Source organism: Hippocampus bargibanti, linkage group LG02, assembly GCF_051943395.1.
Source record: "Hippocampus bargibanti isolate YZ-2025 linkage group LG02, ASM5194339v1, whole genome shotgun sequence".
NCBI lineage: Eukaryota > Metazoa > Chordata > Actinopteri > Syngnathiformes > Syngnathidae > Hippocampus > Hippocampus bargibanti.
Window position 1 is genome coordinate 2,909,063 of NC_142735.1, and position 20,938 is coordinate 2,930,000.

The 20,938-nt window shown below is 39.7% G+C and overlaps 2 protein-coding genes across 2 annotated transcripts in view; one reads left to right on the plus strand and one right to left on the minus strand.

Annotated features, from left to right (window-relative positions):
- Positions 1 to 20,938, plus strand: part of nexmifb (neurite extension and migration factor b) — a 107,420-nt gene that overhangs the window by 73,383 nt on the left and 13,099 nt on the right. Inside the window, exon 2 of the mRNA XM_089020616.1 lies at positions 18,790 to 18,920. Coding sequence (XP_088876742.1) covers positions 18,818 to 18,920 — 103 coding nt within the window. The 5' untranslated portion in view covers positions 18,790 to 18,817. The remainder of the gene's footprint in view (positions 1 to 18,789; positions 18,921 to 20,938) is intronic.
- The window catches only part of n4bp3 (NEDD4 binding protein 3), a 108,171-nt gene that overhangs the window by 18,150 nt on the left and 69,083 nt on the right, over positions 1 to 20,938 (minus strand). The gene's annotated exons all lie outside the window — the stretch shown is intronic.

Consider the following 20,938-nt stretch of genomic DNA (forward strand, 5'->3'; position numbering starts at 1 on the left):
AACGGGCTGATTAATTCCTTACACTGAGCTTTGTCGCCATTTTCTGCCTCTTTTTTAGTGCTACATTCCCCCCCCCCCCCTATTGCCTCAAAATGGCACGGAATAAATTCTTTAACCCAAAATATGGCTCCCAGCAGTCCAAAATTCCCCCATTGTCCTTATACGTCTCGACAGTGATTTCGACTGGAGAAAGCAGACGCAAGGCGTGTATGCAAGCGCGTATCCATGAATAATTACATTGCGAGGCAAAGAAAGGTAGTGACCCTGAAAATTGCATGAATGTCAATCACTGTTTCACTTCAGCGTGAGGAGTAGGACAAAGTGGCGGCGGTGAAAAATATTGATCCGTACAAGCCGTAATGTGTTTGTAAGAAAAAGACATTGACAAGAGCGCCTTGCCTGTCATGTGAAACCCGCAGGACATGATTTTAGTGTATTAGCGACATAATAGTCCCCGAGCTATATTTAAATGCAGCAAAGAAAACAAGGTGTCACTCTCCTAAATGCAGCTGTTGGGAGGATGATAGTTGCCTGGCTGATAGCTTGCGGTACAGATAACATGCATATGTTTGAAACAGAAAGGCCGTGATGACTTTTGGTTCAGGTTCTAAAAAGGAAGAATCATCATCTATATTCATAATTTCTTAATTATACATCAGCGACTTTTTAAACAGTACTGTGTTGGATCCCATTTTGTTGTTCCCTGAATATGAGTGTGAGTGTGTAGGTGGGCTACCTAAAAATACAGTCTTGTTATAAGGCTGGCTGGTGCTAGCATTATTTGCTACTGACTATTGGTTTGAGTGTTTTAGAGCAATGAATTCCAGGCACGATGAAAGGTCGTCGTCATATATGCCCTGAGAAATGATCCAATAATAATAAGAAGAATAAGAATACTAATAATAATAATAATAGCTAATAAATAGTTAAAAGATAGATAGATTTGAAAAACTGATCCTGTGACTGTAAAGTGACCTTGAGAGTTTTGAAAGGCGCTTAGAAATGAAATGTATTATTATTATTATTATTATTATTATTATTATTATTATTATTATTATTATTATTATTATTATTATTATTATAGCTAGTCAGCTATCTAGCTAGCTAGCGACATAGCTAATAGATAGCAAATAGATATTATGTTAGTTATTATTGACTTTGGTGATTATTTTCTTTCTAAGTTAACTAAGATTGATGACAAGTTACTTTTAACTCATATGTGTTGATGCAATACAACTTCATGTATCAATATACATTTTCTTTGATACTTCAATGTACAGTTTTTTTTTTTTATGAAACATTTTTGTAGTTATTATTTTTACTTTAAGGGGACATCAAAAAATGTCTTCATGATAACACGCACCTTCACTAGTCCAAGAACTGCTTTCTGATTCCTTTATAAGCGCCTTTCAAAACTCAGGTCTAGGCTCAAGGTCACTTTAAGGTAATTCTGTGGGTGAGCAGCGGCAGCCACACGCGCCAGCGTTCACTCAACCCAGACTAATTCAAATAGATAGAAAGATAGCTAGCTAGCTCGCTAATAAATAGGTAATAGATAGATAGCTAGAAAGGTAGATAGCCAATAGATAGATAGATAGATAGATAGATAGATAGATAGATAGATAGATATAGATAGCGAAATAGCCACATAGCTAATAGCTAGCTAGCTAGATAGATAGCGAGCAAGATAGCTAATAGATAGCGAGATAGGTAGATAGCTAATAGATAGCCAGCTAGATAGCTAGCTAGCGAGATAGCTAATAGAACGAATGTTCGTCAAACGAATGTTTGTGACTGTAAAGTATACTTGAGAGTTTTGAAACTTGCTCAGAAAGCGGAGTCCACGTGGCTGACACCGGAATGCTTGTAGTTTTTGCTTTATTGAATAAAACAAACGTTTGATTGAGTTGTCGGCCATGCGGGCCGAGACATTTTGAAAGTAGTACGCCCGATGTAAAAGTTCTACGTCGCGGACGTCCGGGCAGATATTATTTCAAACACTGCTTATCAAACATACATTCTATACAGAATATAGCGGTGAAGCAACTTACGAACGAATTCATCTTACGAACAATTTTCGGAATGTATCTCGTTTGTAAATTGGGGCAAGATTTTTTTCATTTTTTGCCAGGGTCAATCGCCTGTTTTTACGTATGAGTTGCTGAAGCGGCCAACATTTAAAATGTCGCTGATGATGTTTCTACCGTCACAATGTTCTTTCATCCACGCATGTTCTTGCACAGATCTTTTTCCATCCACTCGAAGCAAGGTGAGATGTTCTTTTATAATGTCATCATATTATCGGGTAACCTGGTGTACCATTAAAAAAATAGCTATGCACTGTAGCCGCATATATCCATATGTTAGTTAGGATTGCCTTGTCTTCTGTCTCATTAACGGTCATGCGAAAGCCCTCAGAGTTGCTTCTTGTGCTCCATTGGGACAGTTGATGAAGTCTGGCTATGTGACCTTTAACAACCTAATCAACTTTTAACACCTTGCCTACCTGTTTGTCTTATTACTATTCTTTCTCCTGCCATTTAGCGTCACGGCGTCATCCATTTTTACATATCATCTCCTGGCCCTATCTGGCACGCCCGTTTTTTTTAAGGCTTTTTGGTGGATGTTAATCTGAATGTGTATGAATGACAGTCTAGGAAACAAATGCGGTTACAGTCTCTCAAAGTGTGCAGTAATATGTTGTGATCGGTTGTTGTCATGCTAATTCTTGACCTTCCCAACTGCTTATTTATCTGCTCCTTGTTATCTCTTGATGTCTTTCTGCTAGCTGCAGTAGCATGGGTGTGTGTGTGGGGGCGGGGAAGCGATAGAATGGATAATGCTAGATGTGTTGGTTTAAAAGCAATACGTCTGTGTAAGCTCTCAGTCGTACAGGAGTGGTCCATCGATGAAAAGGTTTCTTCAGCCATCATCTGTATTTCTTTGAAGGTGTCGGTTTCGCTTCTTATCCAAGAAACTTCGTCAGTAAACTAAAGTCTTACTGGTAGTTTAGGCCCAATATATATATACAGTAAAGTCTCGTTATATCGATATCGGATATATCGATAGTCCCGGTTATATCGATACTATTTCTATGCACGCACGGAGAAAATTACATGCAAACAGGGTCGGATATATCGATAGTCCCGGTTATATCGATATTTTTTCGGACTCCCTTGAATATCGATATAACGAGACTTTACTGTATATATCCCTACTGTCCAGACATGGCGGTGCCGGACTCTGCTATGATAGGTCCCTGCTTTCAGGTTGGGGGGAGCAGAGGACTACTCCATGCAGCTCCACTGATTGTTCCTATTGTTCTAACTAACGACTGGCCTGATTGCCCCAACTCCACCGGTATCACCTCATCAGTATTACTTTATTAGTTGAAAAGCAGTATAGCAGTGGATTTCAATGCTAGGCCTTCAGTGGTGCTATGTCTGAATCCATCTAGACTAAAAATAGTGTGATGTGATTTACTACAAGTCCACTTACGGTTACCATTAGCCAGGAAATAACATTAGCAGACGTCTGGCCAGTGCTTTATCGGCACCCGAGCAAGAAAAAAACAAGTTCGGGAATGGCGCTCTACGTCATATCTATATATCTTAAGTCATTCTCTGCCCTTCACGAATTTCTTCGAGAATCGAAAATATGACGAAGAGGGCCATTCCCAAATTTGTTCTTTTTTTTTTTTTTTCCTTGCTTGGTTGCCGATAAAGCGCTAGCCAGACCTCTAGCAAAGTTTAGCATTTCCCTTTTTTACCCCCATGTTAGCGCTTTGTATGTATTGCAATATGGACGGTCCGCCATTGTTTAAAAGTCACTTGCGAAAAAAGTAGCTTTGCATAATCGAATCAAATAAAATACAAGAGCTGAATTAAAAAAATAAAAGCCATTTCAATAGATTTTACATGACTTTCCCTTCCACAAGGCGACATCATTTCCCTTTTTCCATGTTAGCGCTTTGTATGTATTGCATTATTTTGGACAGCCGCCATCATTTTAAGCTCAGATAACTCCAGACCCATATAATTTAGGAATTAATTTTTTTTTCTGATGAAAGTGGAGTGAACTGATTGTGAAGGCGTCCAGGTAGATTTCTGACCCTGGTAAAAAAAAAAAGATGGCTGAAATGTGATTGGTTGAATGCTTAAATACGAAAACACACATCTGAAAGTAGCGCAACAGGGGAAAACTAATGAAAGGAAGCTAAAAGACAATTTGGAATTATTTAATAGGAATTTATGGACAAAATATAATTAACATCAGTCCGTAATTCAGATATTTTTAGGCCAGCAGAGAAGGCTTTGCAGGCCTTGATGTTCCACCACTGTTTCAAAGCCACTTGCGACAAAAGTGGGTTTGCATTTTTAATCGATTTTACACAAGGGCACAGCACAGCTCATGAATTTGAACGCAAATTAATATGTGATTCTGACAATGGCCATTGCTTCTTTTAGCAGAATAATGCATTTTCTGTCAAATACTAAAATTGATCTCAAACCTTAATTATTCTCTCCGCTTGACCTGTACAACCTTGTCATTTGAGCGAGGAATAGAAAGATATTATTATATGCCGCCTGGACTTTTCTGACAGATGTGAAATGTTACATTGAACGAAATATAAACAGTAGGCATTGGAGTTCTTCTTGCAAATGGCTGTTCACTTATCATTCCGTACAGTTCTCGCTGTATTAATTGGAGAACACAGTTGTTGACTTTTATGAATACCTTGATGCAAGCTAACCAAATATAGCACACACTTGTTTACTTCAAAGGACAACCGACGCCTCCGGACAAGTCGTGTCCATAATTTGTAAAATGGCTTCAAATAACTTCTACTGAGCATATTTTACAAAGATTCCACGGCATAGAGCTATATTTTACGTTTTAAGACTTGCACTGAATATTCAGGAAGTCTTGTTTTCAAGTTGATGACACTGCCTGACGTGACGTCAGGATATAGATATACTATATATATATATATATATATATATATATATATATATATATATATATATATATATATATATATATATATATATATATATACACACACACACATATATATACACACACACAAACACACACACACATATATATATATATATATATATATATATATATATATATATATATATATATATATACACACACACACACACACACACATATATACAGACACACACACACACACATATATATATATATATATATATATATATATATATATATATATATATATATATATACAGTAAAGTCTCGTTATATCGATATTCAAGGGAGTCCAAAAACATATCGATATAACCGGGACTATCGATATATCCGACCCTGTTTGCATGTAATTTTCTCCGTGCGTGCATAGAAATAGTATCGATATAACCGGGACTATCGATATATCCGATATCGATATAACGAGACTTTACCGTATATATATATATATATATATATATATATAGATATATAGATAGATAGATAGATAGATAGATAGATAGATAGATAGATAGATAGATAGATAGATAGATAGATAGATAGATAGATAGATAGATAGATAGATAGATAGATAGATAGAGCAGCCCCATTTTGATTCACATGCCTGAAACCAAAGCCGCAGTGAATAGGATTGACTTTATAGTTCTCTGCTGTTTATTTATATTTTTTATTTATATAAATATGTATTTATTTATTTCTGTTGTCTGCTTTGAGAAGATTTTCTGCTGTTGTTGGAGTGGCGTTTCTGGCATTTTGTTTAGCAGCACAGTTGGCACTCACTGTTTTTTGTTGTAGATGTTTTTTAGTATTTCTGACAAAAGTGTATGAATAGGCAGATATAGCCCAAAACAACCCGAAGCAGACATTTTAGATTATGCAACCATCTTGTCACTGTTTAAAAACTGAAATAATTCCAATGTGTGTGAGTGTCAACCCATCTCATCCTGTTGTTCTGGACTTCCTGATTTTTGTTGAGACAGCATCGCCAGTGGCAGCTTTTCCCTTTTTTGACTGAAGGTCATACGCAATAAATGGCATTTCCAAAGCCACAAAAGCTCACCGGAGCCTACTGTTCACTACCCACGCAGGAGCAAACGGCAGAGAAGGCGGGTGATTGTTATGGAGTGATGTGTGAAGACTGATGCGTCTCTCGGCAGCGTGCCGTATCAACTCAGGAAGATGAGAATACTGCAATGTCGCCGTTTACGACTTACTTGTCTATCATCACTTGATATCAGTGGCGGGCTGTGGATTTCATCGCTAGGCCTTCAGTAGTGCTACGTCTGAATCAATCCTGGCTATAAAAAGTGTGGTGTGATTTACCGCAAGTCCACTAGAGGCTATCATTAGCCAGGAAATGACTATTTAGAGGACAAAAACATTCGGCTGCCATTTTGTTAGAAGAACGGGCTCGTTCGCGAAAGACACATCACTCATTGAGGCAGCTCCGTCTACGAAAAAAATTCAAATGCCAAGGTAAAGTTCGTATGCCAAGGTAATTTTTTTATCAATTTAACGTTCGTAAACCAAAAAGTTCGTAAACCAAGGGGTTCGTAAACCGAGGTATCAATGTATTGTTAATATTTGAAGTCTTCGGAGTTGCATGTGTCACAGGTTGTTGTGCAACCTTTCCACAGAAAGAAATTGTACCTTTCCCTGAAATGGGAAACCCGAACTGAAAGGACAAGAAGCCAATTTGATGGTGGCTATTTGGTTCAGTGTTTCCTGTGGTGCTTTGAGAGCTACTCAGGTGGGAGTCTTATTTTCAGCCCTTGACTCATTCCTTCCGTGGACACAGTGGACCCCTTTGTGGTACATGTCATCTCCACTACGAGTTCATGTTTCCGCAGTTTTCCACAATTAAAAGTCTACTTTAGCCATTAGTCATGTCTTCGGGGAAAAAAAAATGTGATCCCAAGAGATGCAATGCAGTGAAGCAGGCAGAGGCTTACAGGAATTAGATTTCGTTGCCGATAAATTCCATCCGAAGCAAGTAAACATGTTCTTATCTTGTTCTTTATTTTGCGCATTAACACATCGTGTGCTGAAAAAATGGAGGAGAAGTCAAACCCTAATTGTTCCGTTTAGCTCCCCCCCAAAGCTACTCCCATATTAGCTCTGCAGTATTTCTGTTTCCTTTTTTAATAAAGACCCTGGGGCCTCATTAATCAAAAGAGTGTATAGAACATGTGGCCTGTGGCTATGTTTTTCCCATCCACAAACGGGGCATCATTTCCAAAGTAATAATAATACTACTAATTATAATTATAATTATAATTATAATTATAATTATAATTATAATTATAATTATAATTATAATTATAATTATTATTATTATTATTATATAATATAAAATTATGATATAATAAATAATAATAATAATTATTATTATTATTATTATTATTATTATTATTATTATTATTATTATTATTATTACAACACATGTCATTTATAAGCGCCTTTCAAAAGTCTCAATGTCACTTTAAAGCCACAGGATTTTTTTTTTCCCTGTGGTTGAGCAGCGGCAGCCACAAGCGCCAGCGCTCACTCAACCCGGATTAACTCAAATAGATAGAAAGCAAGCTAGATAGCTAATAGCTACCTAATAGATAGCCAGCTAGATAGATAGATAGATAGCCAGTCAGCCAGATAGCTAAAAGTATGTCCAAAGTAGCAAATAAAACCACAAGTAAAACATGAGAGGACGAAACAAACCTGACAGGGTAAGACAAACAATGACCCGACACTGAATGGTCATGCCGGGAGTCCTTTTAACTGCCACTGATTAAAACCACCAACACCTGTGCAGCTGCAGGCGGTGCCTTACAGTGCCACCCGTTGGTCGCGAACGTGACAGTTGGTGTAAAAATCTCATGTTTCATCAACAAAACAACAGTAAGTCCCTTTTGCCTAAAAAGTTGACCCTCCAACCACTTCTCTTGGAGTAGTTTGAGTGAGTACTGTTATTCTATTTTAACTCATTCACTTCCGTTCACAAATTTATTCGGGATTTGAGAATAAGACATAAAGCGCCATTCCCGAATTTGTTCGGGTTTTGTCTTTTCTTGTTTGGGTGACGATAAAGTGCTGGTTAGACCTGTGGCAATGTTTTTTCTTTTCCACAAGGGGTCATTTTGAACAGCCACCCTCATTTCAAGCTCATATAACTCCAGACCCATAAAATTTAGGAATTAACTCTCACTACCATTCACAAATGTATTCAGGAGTTGAAAATACAACCTGGAGCGACATTCCCAAATTTGTTCGGGTTTTTTTTTTTAATGCTTGGGTGCCGATCAAGCACTGGCCATGGTCTCTGGCGATGTTTTTTTCTTCCACAAGGTGGCCGCATTTCCCTCTTTTTCATTTTAGCACTTTGTTCCAGCTTCAGTTGTTGTTAAAGCACTATATAAACCAATATGTATGTATCGCATTATATTTTGGACAGCCACCCTCATTTCAAGCTCATATAACTCCAGGCCCATAAAATTTAGGAATTAACTCTCACTACCATTCACAAATGTATTCAGGAGTTGAAAATATGACGTAAAGCGCCATTCGGGTTTTGGTTTTTCTTTCGTGGGGTGCAGATAAAGCGCTGATCAGACATCCTGCAATGTTTTACCCTTCCACGAAAGGCCAGCAATTGCCTTTTGTACAGCCGACCCCACTTACACCTCATATAACTCCAGATCCCTATAATTTAGGAATTAACTCTTTTTTTCTGATGAAAGAAGAGAATCTAAAATTTCTAACGCTGCATTGAATGTTTATGTATCCTAAAACTCAATATTCTGTTGGTTCTGATATTCGAGTAACAATGACAAAAACCCTGGCACTGAAGTGGACACATTTTTGTACAGTGGCAGTGAATGAGTTAAAAGCCTCGTTAGGTCAACTTATTGTGATGATGCTTTTTCGTGTTTTTTTTTTTTTTTTTTCTGGGTACGATCATGCTTTTTCATTGTCACTGCTAATTGTAGCATTGCTAATCTCTTACTTATCTCCAAATTGATGGATTACATTTTTCATTGATTCTGATGACAAGTGATAGTGGTGGTGCTGCCTATGATGAAATAAATGCATTCAAGAATGACAAGCCTGTGCGCTGGAATCCCCCTACCCCCCAAAAAAAAATCACCCCATAAGCACCGTGGCTCCAGTCTAAATGCTCTTTTCTATTACACTGAGTCCATCTTGATTAGTGAACTGCCCTCTGGTCACATTTTGATAGAGTTTGCTGGAGATGCTAAGTGGGAGGACATTTTTTGCACGATGTGCCAAGCATGCAGGACAAATCATGAATAATGTGGCGAGTAAACACATCTACGGTATTAGAGCCAAATGGTAAGGGGGGTGGTGGACTGCTGCAATATGCCTGCCATTGCCCTTCTCTCTCTTTTTCTCTCTTTGTGATTGCCTGTGCATCCTGTGCCAGCGCATACTGCTGCTGAATGCTCGGCCTTGGTCCTTTGTGTAACACGCATGGAACTCGCCCTAGGACACACACACACACACACACACACATATTCCTGTTTCAAAGTTTTTGTAAGGTCCGGATAACTCCAGATAAGGAGTGAGGACCACTGTTGTTGATAAGTTTAGAGAAGAACTGATGGTGGCATTTGAACACTAAATGTCACCCCATTTCCCGCTTCAACTTCTTTAAAAACAAAGCAATAAAAAGTGGACTTTAAACTGAAATAACAGCAGGAGTGAGGATTCTGAATGGCTACATTCAAAGTCCTCACCCCTGTTGTGAATTTGGTTAAAATATCAGTTTACTTTTTGTGGTATGAACTTTTTCCTCTCATTAAACACACACATAAACACACACAGTGAGTAAAAAGTGTGTGTATTCAAGTGAAATGAAAATACACACCAAAAATCATTTTGGGTGAATTTGTGAGGACCTCTCTGAAACTTTAACAGATGCATATATAGACTCTCTAGAAGCCTTTAGAATGAAAAACTTGTGAGGACCGGCCAAAAGGTCCTCACTTGTCAAAAATGTCATCACTACGTGTGGTATAAAATGTTAGTGGTCCTCACAAGACTAGTCATAAAAAACACACACATACACACACATATTCCTGTTTCAATGTTTTTGTGAGGTCTGGATAACTCCAGATAAGGAGTGAGGACCACTGTTGTTGATAAGTTTAGAGAAGAACTGATGGTGACATTTGAACACTAAATGTCATCCCATTTCCCGCTTCAACTTCTTTAAAAACAAAGCAATAAAAAGTGGACTTTAAACTGAAATAACAGCAGGAGTGAGGTTTCTGAATGGCTACATTCAAAGTCCTCACCCCTGTTGTGAATTTGGTTAAAATATCAGTTTACTTTTTGTGGTATGAACTTTTTCCTCTCATTAAACACACACATAAACACACACAGTGAGTAAAAAGTGTGTGTATTCAAGTGAAATGAAAATACACACCAAAAATCATTTTGGGTGAATTTGTGAGGACCTCTCTGAAACTTTAACAGATGCATATATAGACTCTCTAGAAGCCTTTAGAATGAAAAACTTGTGAGGACCGGCCAAAAGGTCCTCACTTGTCAAAAATGTCATCACTACGTGTGGTATAAAATGTTAGTGGTCCTCACAAGACTAGCCATAAAAACACACACACACACACACACAGAAAGAGACAGACGGACATGCAGAGGCTTCACTCCCTGACACATCCCCAATTCACACTACTCTCATGTCTGGCAGGAACTTTGTTGCCTTACCAGCCTCCCTGCTGTGTGTGGTGTCCACGGCACAGCGCAGACACGTTGCTCAGTGGCCACATCCAATCTTTTAATAAGGCAATGTGTGACTTCACTTTTTTCGGATGGTCGATGCAATTGTTGTATTTTTCCGATGATTGATGTTAGGTTGTATTGAATTTAAAAGCATGTTGAAATGTTGGTTCTTGTTACGTTTGAGGTCCCCTTCTTGCTCTAGTACATGGTTTGTAATGAATGAGAAACCTTCAATGTCCCACCAATTAGTTGGAAAGCCACTCACATGTGATTTAGTTCATTTTTGGGGGGTCTTTAATCCCAGCCAAAGTCTGATAGAACCATTTTGCATCTCACTGTCACGATCTGGTTGGCGACCAATGGGTGGCCCTGTCGGCCCAGCCTGCACCTGCACAGGTGTTGGGCGTTCCAAAAAGGACTACCGGCACGACCATTTAGTGTCGGGTCATTGTTTGTTTCAGCCTATCAGGTTTGTTTCATCTTGTCAATTTTTAATCATGGTTTTGTTTGCTACTTTGGACTTTTCTGCTCTGGTGATTGTTGTTTGAGATTTGCTTCCGGCTGATTTTATTTAATATTATTGGCAAATATAGTGATACCTCTGTTTTCGACCATAATCCGTTTCAGAAACCTCTTCGAAAACCGATTTGTTCAAAAACCGAAACAGCATTTTCCATTAAAATCAATGTAAAAAATCTTAATCCGTTCAAAGTCTAGAAAACAAATTTTTAACTATTTCGTCACATAAACCGGATAAAACCTTAATAATGCAGCAGGTCATGTGTAAAATTCTATTGAAACTTTTATTTTCACCAATTTTCTTTCTGCCACGGGGCGTGTTGGCACCTATCCCAGCTGTCTTTGGGCAAACACAGGGCACACTAACTTTTCGAACCATCCTCTGCTTGCTTTAAAATCATACTATTCAGGAGATCTTAACCAAATATGTCTGCATTTTCGTAAATATAAAACAACAATATTAATGCGGCGGTCATAATGACACAATGAGGAAGACGTGACATATAAGGAAGTGACGTATAAGGAAGCGGAGGGTAGTTGAGTGATGCATTCAGATGCACTCAGTTTGGTTGAGAACCAAATTTCGGTTGTATACCGGGAAATTAAAAATATGACATTTTTGGTTGAAAACCGAATGGGATGAGAACTGAGACGTTCGAAAACCGAGGTTTGACTGTACACCCTACTGCAGGGGTGTCAAAGTCATTTTTTGCCGCGGGCCACATTGTAGTTATGGTTTCCTCTCGAGGGCCGTTATGAATTTGGGGAAGCCATTAGAATGTTTAAATCCATTCAAATATTACATATCGAGCACACAGCAAATTAATTAATAACTCGTTTTCAAATCTGAAGTCAAGAATAATGACTTTTATTGTAGTTGACATCCAAAAATATGAAATTTTGGCTCAGATTTTAGCAATCATCACGGAATTTAACAAGTTTGATTTGCTTTCGCGGGCCGAAAAAAATGATGTGGCGGGCCGGATTTGGCCCGCGGGCCTTGACTTTGACACCTGTGCCCTACTGATTCCTCCTGCCTGCTTTTTTTGGGATCCACCACCATGTCCCCTGTTTAATTTGCATTCATAAACACGAGATCCAGTAAAAACCAGGATTCACTGAAATGGTGAAAATATTTTTCATTTTTAAGGAAGGTATATTGGATTGGATTAAAAGTGTTGTTTTGTGTCCAAAACAAAATATATTTCCATCACCCAGTAAGGGTTCAGAGGATGTCCATCTGAACTGGATTGGATTGCCACCAGAAGTCATTTGAAGTGATTTTACAAATTATGGACACAATTTGTCGTCGGTTGTCCTTTAAAAGAAGTACAGATGACGTCTGAAGAAACATTTTCATCGATGGACGACTGCATGCGCAGTAAGCTGGACCCCGGTGTATTACTCAGCTTTTCTGGTTTCAGAAGTCTGCTGGTATGCAGTGGTAAAAGGATGCCTTGCTGGAAACAACCGTCTGTTATTTATCCTGATCGACTCAAAACTGGGTGTCCTACTACAGAGTCCGTGCACCAGCTGCATGTATGAGCGCATGTGATGATCTGTGAATTGAAGTCACCCACCGAGTCTACCATTGTAAACTCAGTTCCCTTCAGGTAGCTCTCCAGTTTCCCTTGCTCTCAGGTCAGCTGGCAGCTAATGAAATCTGGAAGCAATAGGATGAAAGAGACGAGCTGTTTATAGTCAGCTGTGTACTCCCTTTCTTTTATTGTTGACCGTCTGTCTTAATCTCCCAGACACCCTTTTCTCACTTCGAGGAGATCATGTTATTAGATCCCCCCCCGCCCCCTTCCTCTGGCTCATTTGTCATCCTGCTTCTCCAGCCCTCCGGAGGGGCAGCCGAGAAAAGAAGAGAGCGAGAAGAGACTATCAACAAGCATGAGGCTAAATCATCAAATGTTAATTTCCTGCCCCGGAGTCTCTGTCATCATATTTCTCTCAAGACTGACATGCGATTAATATTCCACATTAGCCCTGTTTCTGCATACAGTGTAGCGTAGCGCAGTGGAGGTTAGCTTTCACACCGAGCAGCGACATCAGTACATAGTGTGACATCAGACTAGTGCAATGCAGCGCAACCTTCCAAGGAATTCAAACAAAAGAAAGAATGTGACAGGGTTACAGTATATGGTCCTTAAATATGAAAGCATCTTGTTCTGGACACTTTGATCATTGCAAATTATGATTCACTCATTCACTGTGGAAAAATGTGTCGCTCCAGTGCCAGGGTTTTTGTCATTGTCACTCGAATTGCAGGACCCAGAGAATATTGAGTTCTAGGATGACGTAAACATTCAATTCACTGGAAGAAACCTTTGACTTTCTTCTTTCATCAGAAGAAGAGTCGCGCTGAATATTCAGGAAGATTCCTGACGTGACGTCACAAAAGGAACGCCCCTGACCGAGAAAGCGACACACAATGCATTTTGGGTACTTTGTTTGGTCTGAAAACTTTGTGTTGATGGCGACATTAGAAGGAAAAAACATAAATCACGCAATTATGAATCGTTGTGTGTTGCAACAAGACTACTATTTGATACTAGTTGACACAAATTCCCAGCAGACAAAACAGCCCATTTCTAAGGGAGTTCAGGCGCCATCTTGTGCATTATCTGGGCACTACATTGGAGTCCAGGCGCCTCAAAATGAGACAGAACGACTTCTTTAATCGATTGCAAACATTTTATGCTTTCCTCTTCAGAACTATTTGAATCATATTCATAACTGGATGAGTAACAAGAAAGCATCTTCTCCGAATCTGAAGCCATTGTTTTGATTCTAGAGCAAGGCAAGACGTCCTGACGTGATGTCACGAACAAGGGGGCGGGTCCTTCTGAAACTCGTCATCTCTGAGGTCATTTTGAAGTAATTTAAAACAGAATCTTATCTTACAGACAGTGTAATTGTCGGTGTTCAAATACCTGACATGTTTCGGCGTCTACTGCCGACAATTACACTGTCTGTAAGATAAGAATCTGTTTTAAATTAGATATTACGTAGATAGGATGAACTTAATACAACCATTTTGAAGTACTTTTGTGACACTTTACCTCATTTTTATTGGTGTTTTGCATTTGACTAAAAATATAAGCCTGTGTGTCTTGGGTAGTTTAGATGCTATAAAATGTTTTTCTGATGTCAGTTAGGAAACAAAAAAATGGTGTCGGTTGGTCCTTTAACAACAGCTGAAGCTGGAACAAAGCGCTTACATGTGGAAGGGGGAAAACATTGCCAGTGATTTATCGGCACCTCCGCGAGAAAAACCAAAACCCGAACAATTTGGCAAATGGCGCTCTACATCATATTTTCAATTCTCAAATACATTTGTGAATGGCAGTGAATGAGTCAAACAAATTATTTATTGACGGTGCGCCTTATATATGGAAAAGGTTGTATGAGTCTGGAGTTATCTGAGATTGAAATGAGGGCGGCTGTCCAAAATACAATGCAATACATACATATTGGTTGATTTTGCACTTTAACAACAGCTGAAGCTGGAACAAAGCGCCATCATGTAAAGAAGGGAAATGTTGCCCCCTTGTGTAACATAAAAAAAACATTGCCAGAGGCCATGGCCAGCGTTTTATCGGCACCCAAGCCTGAAAAAACAAAACCCGAATAAATTTGCCCACAGCAATGCAGATCAACAGAATTTTTGGCATTCTGTCTTTGTAGCAATGGTGGGGCCTTCTAGGCCTGCAAGGTCTTCTCTGCTGGCCTAAAAATATCTGAATCACGGACTGATGTTGATTATATTTTATCCATGAATTCTTATTAAATAATTCCAAATTGTCTTATATGTTCCTTTCATTGCTTTTCCCATGTTGCGCTGCTTCCAGATGTGTATTTTCGTATTTAAGCATTCAACCAATCACATTTTAGCCATTCAACCTGGATGCCTTCACAATCAATTCTGAAGGCTCTGGAGCATAAAAATCAATGGCGATGAAAGAATTGGTTTTGAATTGGCAACCCAAGGCCTGCTCGAAGGCGCTGGCGACGTCAGACTTTTCACAAATTATGACACTAGCTAATCATAGTGTCACTAGCCGCCAGTGATAAGTGCATACTGGCCAGAGATAGCACACTGTATCTGTAGCGAGCATTTTGTGTTGATTTAATAGCGGTTTTGTCAACCCACAATGGCCGAAGGAGGAGAAGAAATGGATTTGGTTGCAGATATACTGTTCAAGCCATTTTCAAAAAAAGTTGGACATTATTACGAAAGGTTGAACAGCTCCGGGGCTAGCAAAACTAGCAAATAATATTGCAATTCTATGAGGTTATCATGAATCCACACGTTCAGAGTAAAATTCGAACAGTGAACGCTGCCGCGAATGGCTGCTGCTACTCAGCCACACACAAAAAAATATGTGACTGTAGAGTGTCCTTGAGAGTTTTGAAAGGCACTTAGAAATTAAATTAATTATTATTATTATTATTTCTTAAGTTTCAAGTCACAAGTTATTTCCTGCCGTCCTGATTCCGATTCTGATCTTTATTGCCAAGTATTTAGAACACACAAGGAATTTGTCTCCGGTAGAACATACTGCACTAGTATCATCAAAAAATGGAGAAAAATGGAGGCACTATACAATTCAATTTGCGTTACTGTTTAATGGCTTGAAGGAAGAAGCTTTTTAAATGTCTGCTGGATTTGGTGCGCCTGCCTGAGACGAGTAGCTGGAAAAGGTGGTGGGCAGGGTGCGGAGGGTCCGGTAGGATTTTCCACGCCCTTCCTCAAGAGTGGATAGGGCGGTGATGTAAAATAAGAAGTTATCATATTTAAAAGTTTCATGCTGTTATATGCTTAGGGAACATGTGTGACTTGAATACACAATTGAAGCACAGACAACCTGGGGTCAATCTGAGGTCAACAGACACAGCTTGTTAAACTGTCATCTTCATCTAGGACAGGGGTGTCAAAGTCATTTTTGCCACGGGCCACATTGTAGTTATGGTTTCCTCTCGAGGGCCGTTATGAATTTGGGGAAGCCATTAGAATGTTTAAATCCCTTCAAATTTCCCCATTGCGGGACGAATAAAGGTATTCTGATTCTGATTCTGATTCTGATTCTGAAATATTACATATAGAGCACACAGCAAATTAATGAATAACTCGTTTTCAAATCTGAAGACAAGAATCGTGACTTTTATTGTGGTTGACATCCAAAAATATGAAATTTTGGCTCAGATTTTAGCAATCATCATGGAATTTAACACGTTTGATTTGCTTTCGCGGGCCGAAAAAAATGATGTGGCGGGCCGGATTTGGCCCGCGGGCCTTGACTTTGAGACCTGTGATCTAGGAGATCTGGCCTTGGACAGAATTTAGGACTTGGGAAACTCCTTTATCACAGGAGTAATTTACGACTTGAAACTCCTTCACAGGAAGAGCTCATTAGCCAGGTTACAAATGTATCAGTTCATGGAAAAGACAATGTTATATTGCTTACAGCTATTTGTGCTTAGAACTCAAGAGGTGTGGTATTGTAATCAAGAAAACTATGTTTTACTAATGTAGCACTTTAATTTGCATATACAGTAAAGTCTCGTTATATCGATATCGGATATATCGATAGTCCCGGTTATATCGATACTATTTCTATGCACGCACTGAGAAAATTACATGCAAACAGGGTCGGATATATCGATAGTCCCGGTTATATCGATATTTTTTCGGACTCCCTTGAATATCGATATAACGAGACTTTACTGTACTCTCAATAAATAGCTTGGCAGAAGGCTGTCGAATTCAGGCGTCTGTCATGAATTGCTGCGTCTCCTGCTGGCAGTAAAAGACACTCTTTCTGGGTTCGAGCCTTTGTCCACAGTGTCCGATCGAACATCTGTGCCAATGATTTTTTTCCGCAGTCCTAACTGTCCGTTGAAGTCGGATTTTGTCCATTTTTTGCGGCGGCCCCGAAAAACATTGTCGTGAACTGAAACAAGTCTTTCGTGCCATCCAGCCCTTGTTTTCAGTGTGACACGCATGGCTGACAAACTTCAACCACAGTCTTTTCTTTTTATTTTATTTTTGTTGCGAAAATGTTTTGTTCCAACTTACACGCTTGCCAACGCACTGCCTCTCCCGCGCCACATCGAAACTCAGTCATCCCCCACCGCACTCCCCACAAGTTGCAACAGTAAACGAGTCGGTGTTCACAGTGTGCTGTCACCGCCTCAGCCACGTCTCTTTAATCTCCCCTCTTTGAGCTGCCTCTGTTTTTTCCTTGCCGCCAAAGCGCATAGGAGGAAGGCAGTCGGCTAATTACAATAAACAAATATGCTCGGAACTGCCTATGTGAAGGTTGGCATAGGTTAACAACTGCTGCTATAAATGTTAAACGAAGCTTAAAGTACAACCAACGTCACTTTTTTGTTTTTTAACAGACACCAGAAAAACGTTTTATAACATCTAAAATAGCCAAAACATGCAGTATGATATTTTTAGTCAAATGCAAAACACCAATAAAAATGACTTAAAGTGTCCAAATGCGAATCGGGCATTTTCAGAAAGTCCCGCCCCCGTTTCGTGACGTCACGCCAAGACGTTTTGCATTGCTTGTGAATCAAAACAATGGCTTCAGATTCGGAGAATATACTTTCTTGTTACACATCCAGTTATGAATATGATTCAAATAGTCCTGATGATTAAAGCATACATGTTTGCAATCGATTAAAGAATTTATTTGGGCCATTTTGAGGCAAACGGGCGGGGGGGGGGGGGGGGGGGGTCTAAAAAAGAGGCAGAAAAATGGCGACCATCTCCAGTGAGGAATGAATCAGCTTGTTTCCACAGCTCTGATACTATCTTTCTATGGAGTTTGCCTCCCTCTGCTGGTGGCTTTTGGGTGTAAGACATGGTTTAAAAAAACAGTGCAGCAAAATACATTGACGTAATGGAAATACGCTACAATGCGTCTTTTTTTACGGTGAGGAGGCGGTCCTTTTCTGACGTCACGTACGGACTCGTCACCAACTCTAAAATACAAGACTTCCTGAATGTTCAGCGTGAGCCTTAAAACGTAAAATATAGCTACATGCGGTGGAATCTTATTAAAATACGGCCAGTAGAAGTCATTTGAAGCCATTTTACAAATTATGGACACAAGTTGGTCGGTTGTCCTTTAAAATAGAAAAGATTGGCACAGTTTCCATAGTGATCTCAGCTGTGTACTTTCTTGCTTTGGCTAAAGTTTCAATTAATCTTCCACTGGAGTCTGTGATACACGGAAGAAAGAGAGATAGTTTGCCAACCCGAGGGGTTGTTTGATGTCTCTGTCATCTTTTCCCCTCAATTACTGTAACTTTGTGCTTGTCCAAGTCTCACACGGATCTTTTGCTTGCAATGAAATCTAATGCATTGCCGTTAATGTCATCATGCATTAGATACAACTGCATTCACCATTTTAATGATGGACCTTTTTTTTCCCTCTCTCTGTCTCTCTTTCTCTCTCTTTTCTCACTCTCTACCTCCTTGGTTGTCTTCAACAGGTGGGACTGTCAGAAGGATGCGTAGTCCATGCAACGTGGAGCCATATTGATGGACGTGTTAACGGACAGCGGTTTCACACTGGTTGTGAAGACTTCCCAGGCAGATAATGCAATTGCAGTGGAGAACACAGGTGAAGTTGTGTTACTTCCCTTGCATGTCAATGTATAGTGATACCTTGGCTCACGAACTTAATTGCTTCCCAGACAGAGTGTGTAAGGGGAAAAGGGTGTATCCCCAAAATTCATTTCCCATAGGAAACCATTAAAATGGGAATAATCCGTTCCCAGGTCCCCATAAAACATAATTTTCTACTTTCTCATTTTCTAAGTGTTACAACTACACAAAATATACATTATTTTATGTATAATAAATGTGCTATGGTATTATAATGAAAGAAATAAACTGTACTGTATCATAAAGTTGTTTTATTTACCTTTGTGATGGTCATTGATGGCGTGATGGAATTGATATCTTTTTGCATCAATTGTCTCAAGGAGATCTGGGTTGTACATCTTGGAAGTTGTGATATTGCAACAGCAACAGATGAAAACAGACGCACTAGAAACATCATTATCAAATTGAACTGATGGCCAGTGCGGATTATTTGAAGAACCTTATTGATGGGAATTTTAACCTTGCAGTCTACACTTTGCCTTTGAACTATCAAAGTTGAAACGAGTCCAAATTTCAATGTTTTCTATCCATTTTGTCACTCTCTGTCGTCTGCCTTTCTCTTTAATGTTTAAACCACCTCCCCTCACTGCTGTGTTATTGACCCATCACGTGGCTTTAACCGAAGGCTGGAGGCGGGGAATAGAGGACAAAAAATGTCGGCTGCCATTTTCTTTTTTGGAGAATGGCTTCACTCTCTCTCTGTCTGTAATCCCCCCGGCCCCCTCACTGCTGCATTCTTGACCAATCACGTGGCTTTAACCGATGACTGGGGGCGGGGAATATAGGACCAAAACAAGCCGGCTGCCATTTTCTTTAAGGAGAACGGGCTCGTTTGCGAACGACACATCACTCATTGTGGCAGCTCCGTGTGTATGTATGTGACTTCATTATACTTTACAGTTTATTTCTTTAATTATAATACCATAGCACATTTATTATACATAAAATAATGTATATTTTGTGTAGTTTTAAGGCTTAGAAAATTTGAAAGTAGAAAATCATGTTTTATGGGGACCTGGGAACGGATTATTCTCATTTTAATGGTTTCCTATGGGAAATTAATTTTTGGGATACACTTCGCCTTACACACTCTGGGAACCAATTAAGTTCGTAAGACAAGGTATCACTGTATATGTGACAGTAGAACCAGAAGCAGGGAGATCTATGGTGTGGTGCTCCCGAATTATGTTGACTCACAGATAAAGGCAATTCCTTTGGATATAACGCTGTAATAGAGGCAGGAATGAAGACAAGCTTTGGAATAAGGGCCACCGTGAATCATGTTGCACTTACTCACCGCTTATTATGTGTCACGGTTTGCGAGGTGGTGATGGCGGGTGCGGATCCCAAGAAGCAGGCAGGAGGGAGCAGGAGGTTGTTTGACAAATTGTATTAAAATAAAGGTCAGCAGGAACAAAATGTCAAACATCAAAATCATCTGAAAGGAAAAAATACAAAGTAGCAAAAGAAGACCAAAAGTAAAAGTCCGCCAAGGTTAAACAAACACATACACAATGCATGCAGCAAAAAAATGAACCGACAACGGATGGTCGTGCCGGGTGTCCTTTTAAGTGTCAGTGATTATAACGAACAGCACCTGCGAGGCTGTCGGCAGGGCTGACGTCGCTACCCGTTGGTCACCAATCTGATCGGGACGACCAGCACCTGTGCAGGTGCAGGCGGGGCCGACAGCGCGCCCCCCGTTGGTCGGCAACCAGATCATGACAAGCCCATTTCCAACGGAGCTTCACACAGGATTTATCTTCTGGTGAAGACGGAGCAATAGGTAGCAATCAGCTTTTGTAGTTGGCCTACCAGCTGGATGAGAGAACAACCCCCCGAGGTGGTTGAGCTGAGGGAAAAGCGACATCAGCATTTTGTGAATGTGAGAGCGTCCGTATAACAAGGATAAGGCGCGCGGGAGTTGCAAAGGAAAGCAGATGTGCGTTAGAAAAGCGAGAAAGCCCGCATGGA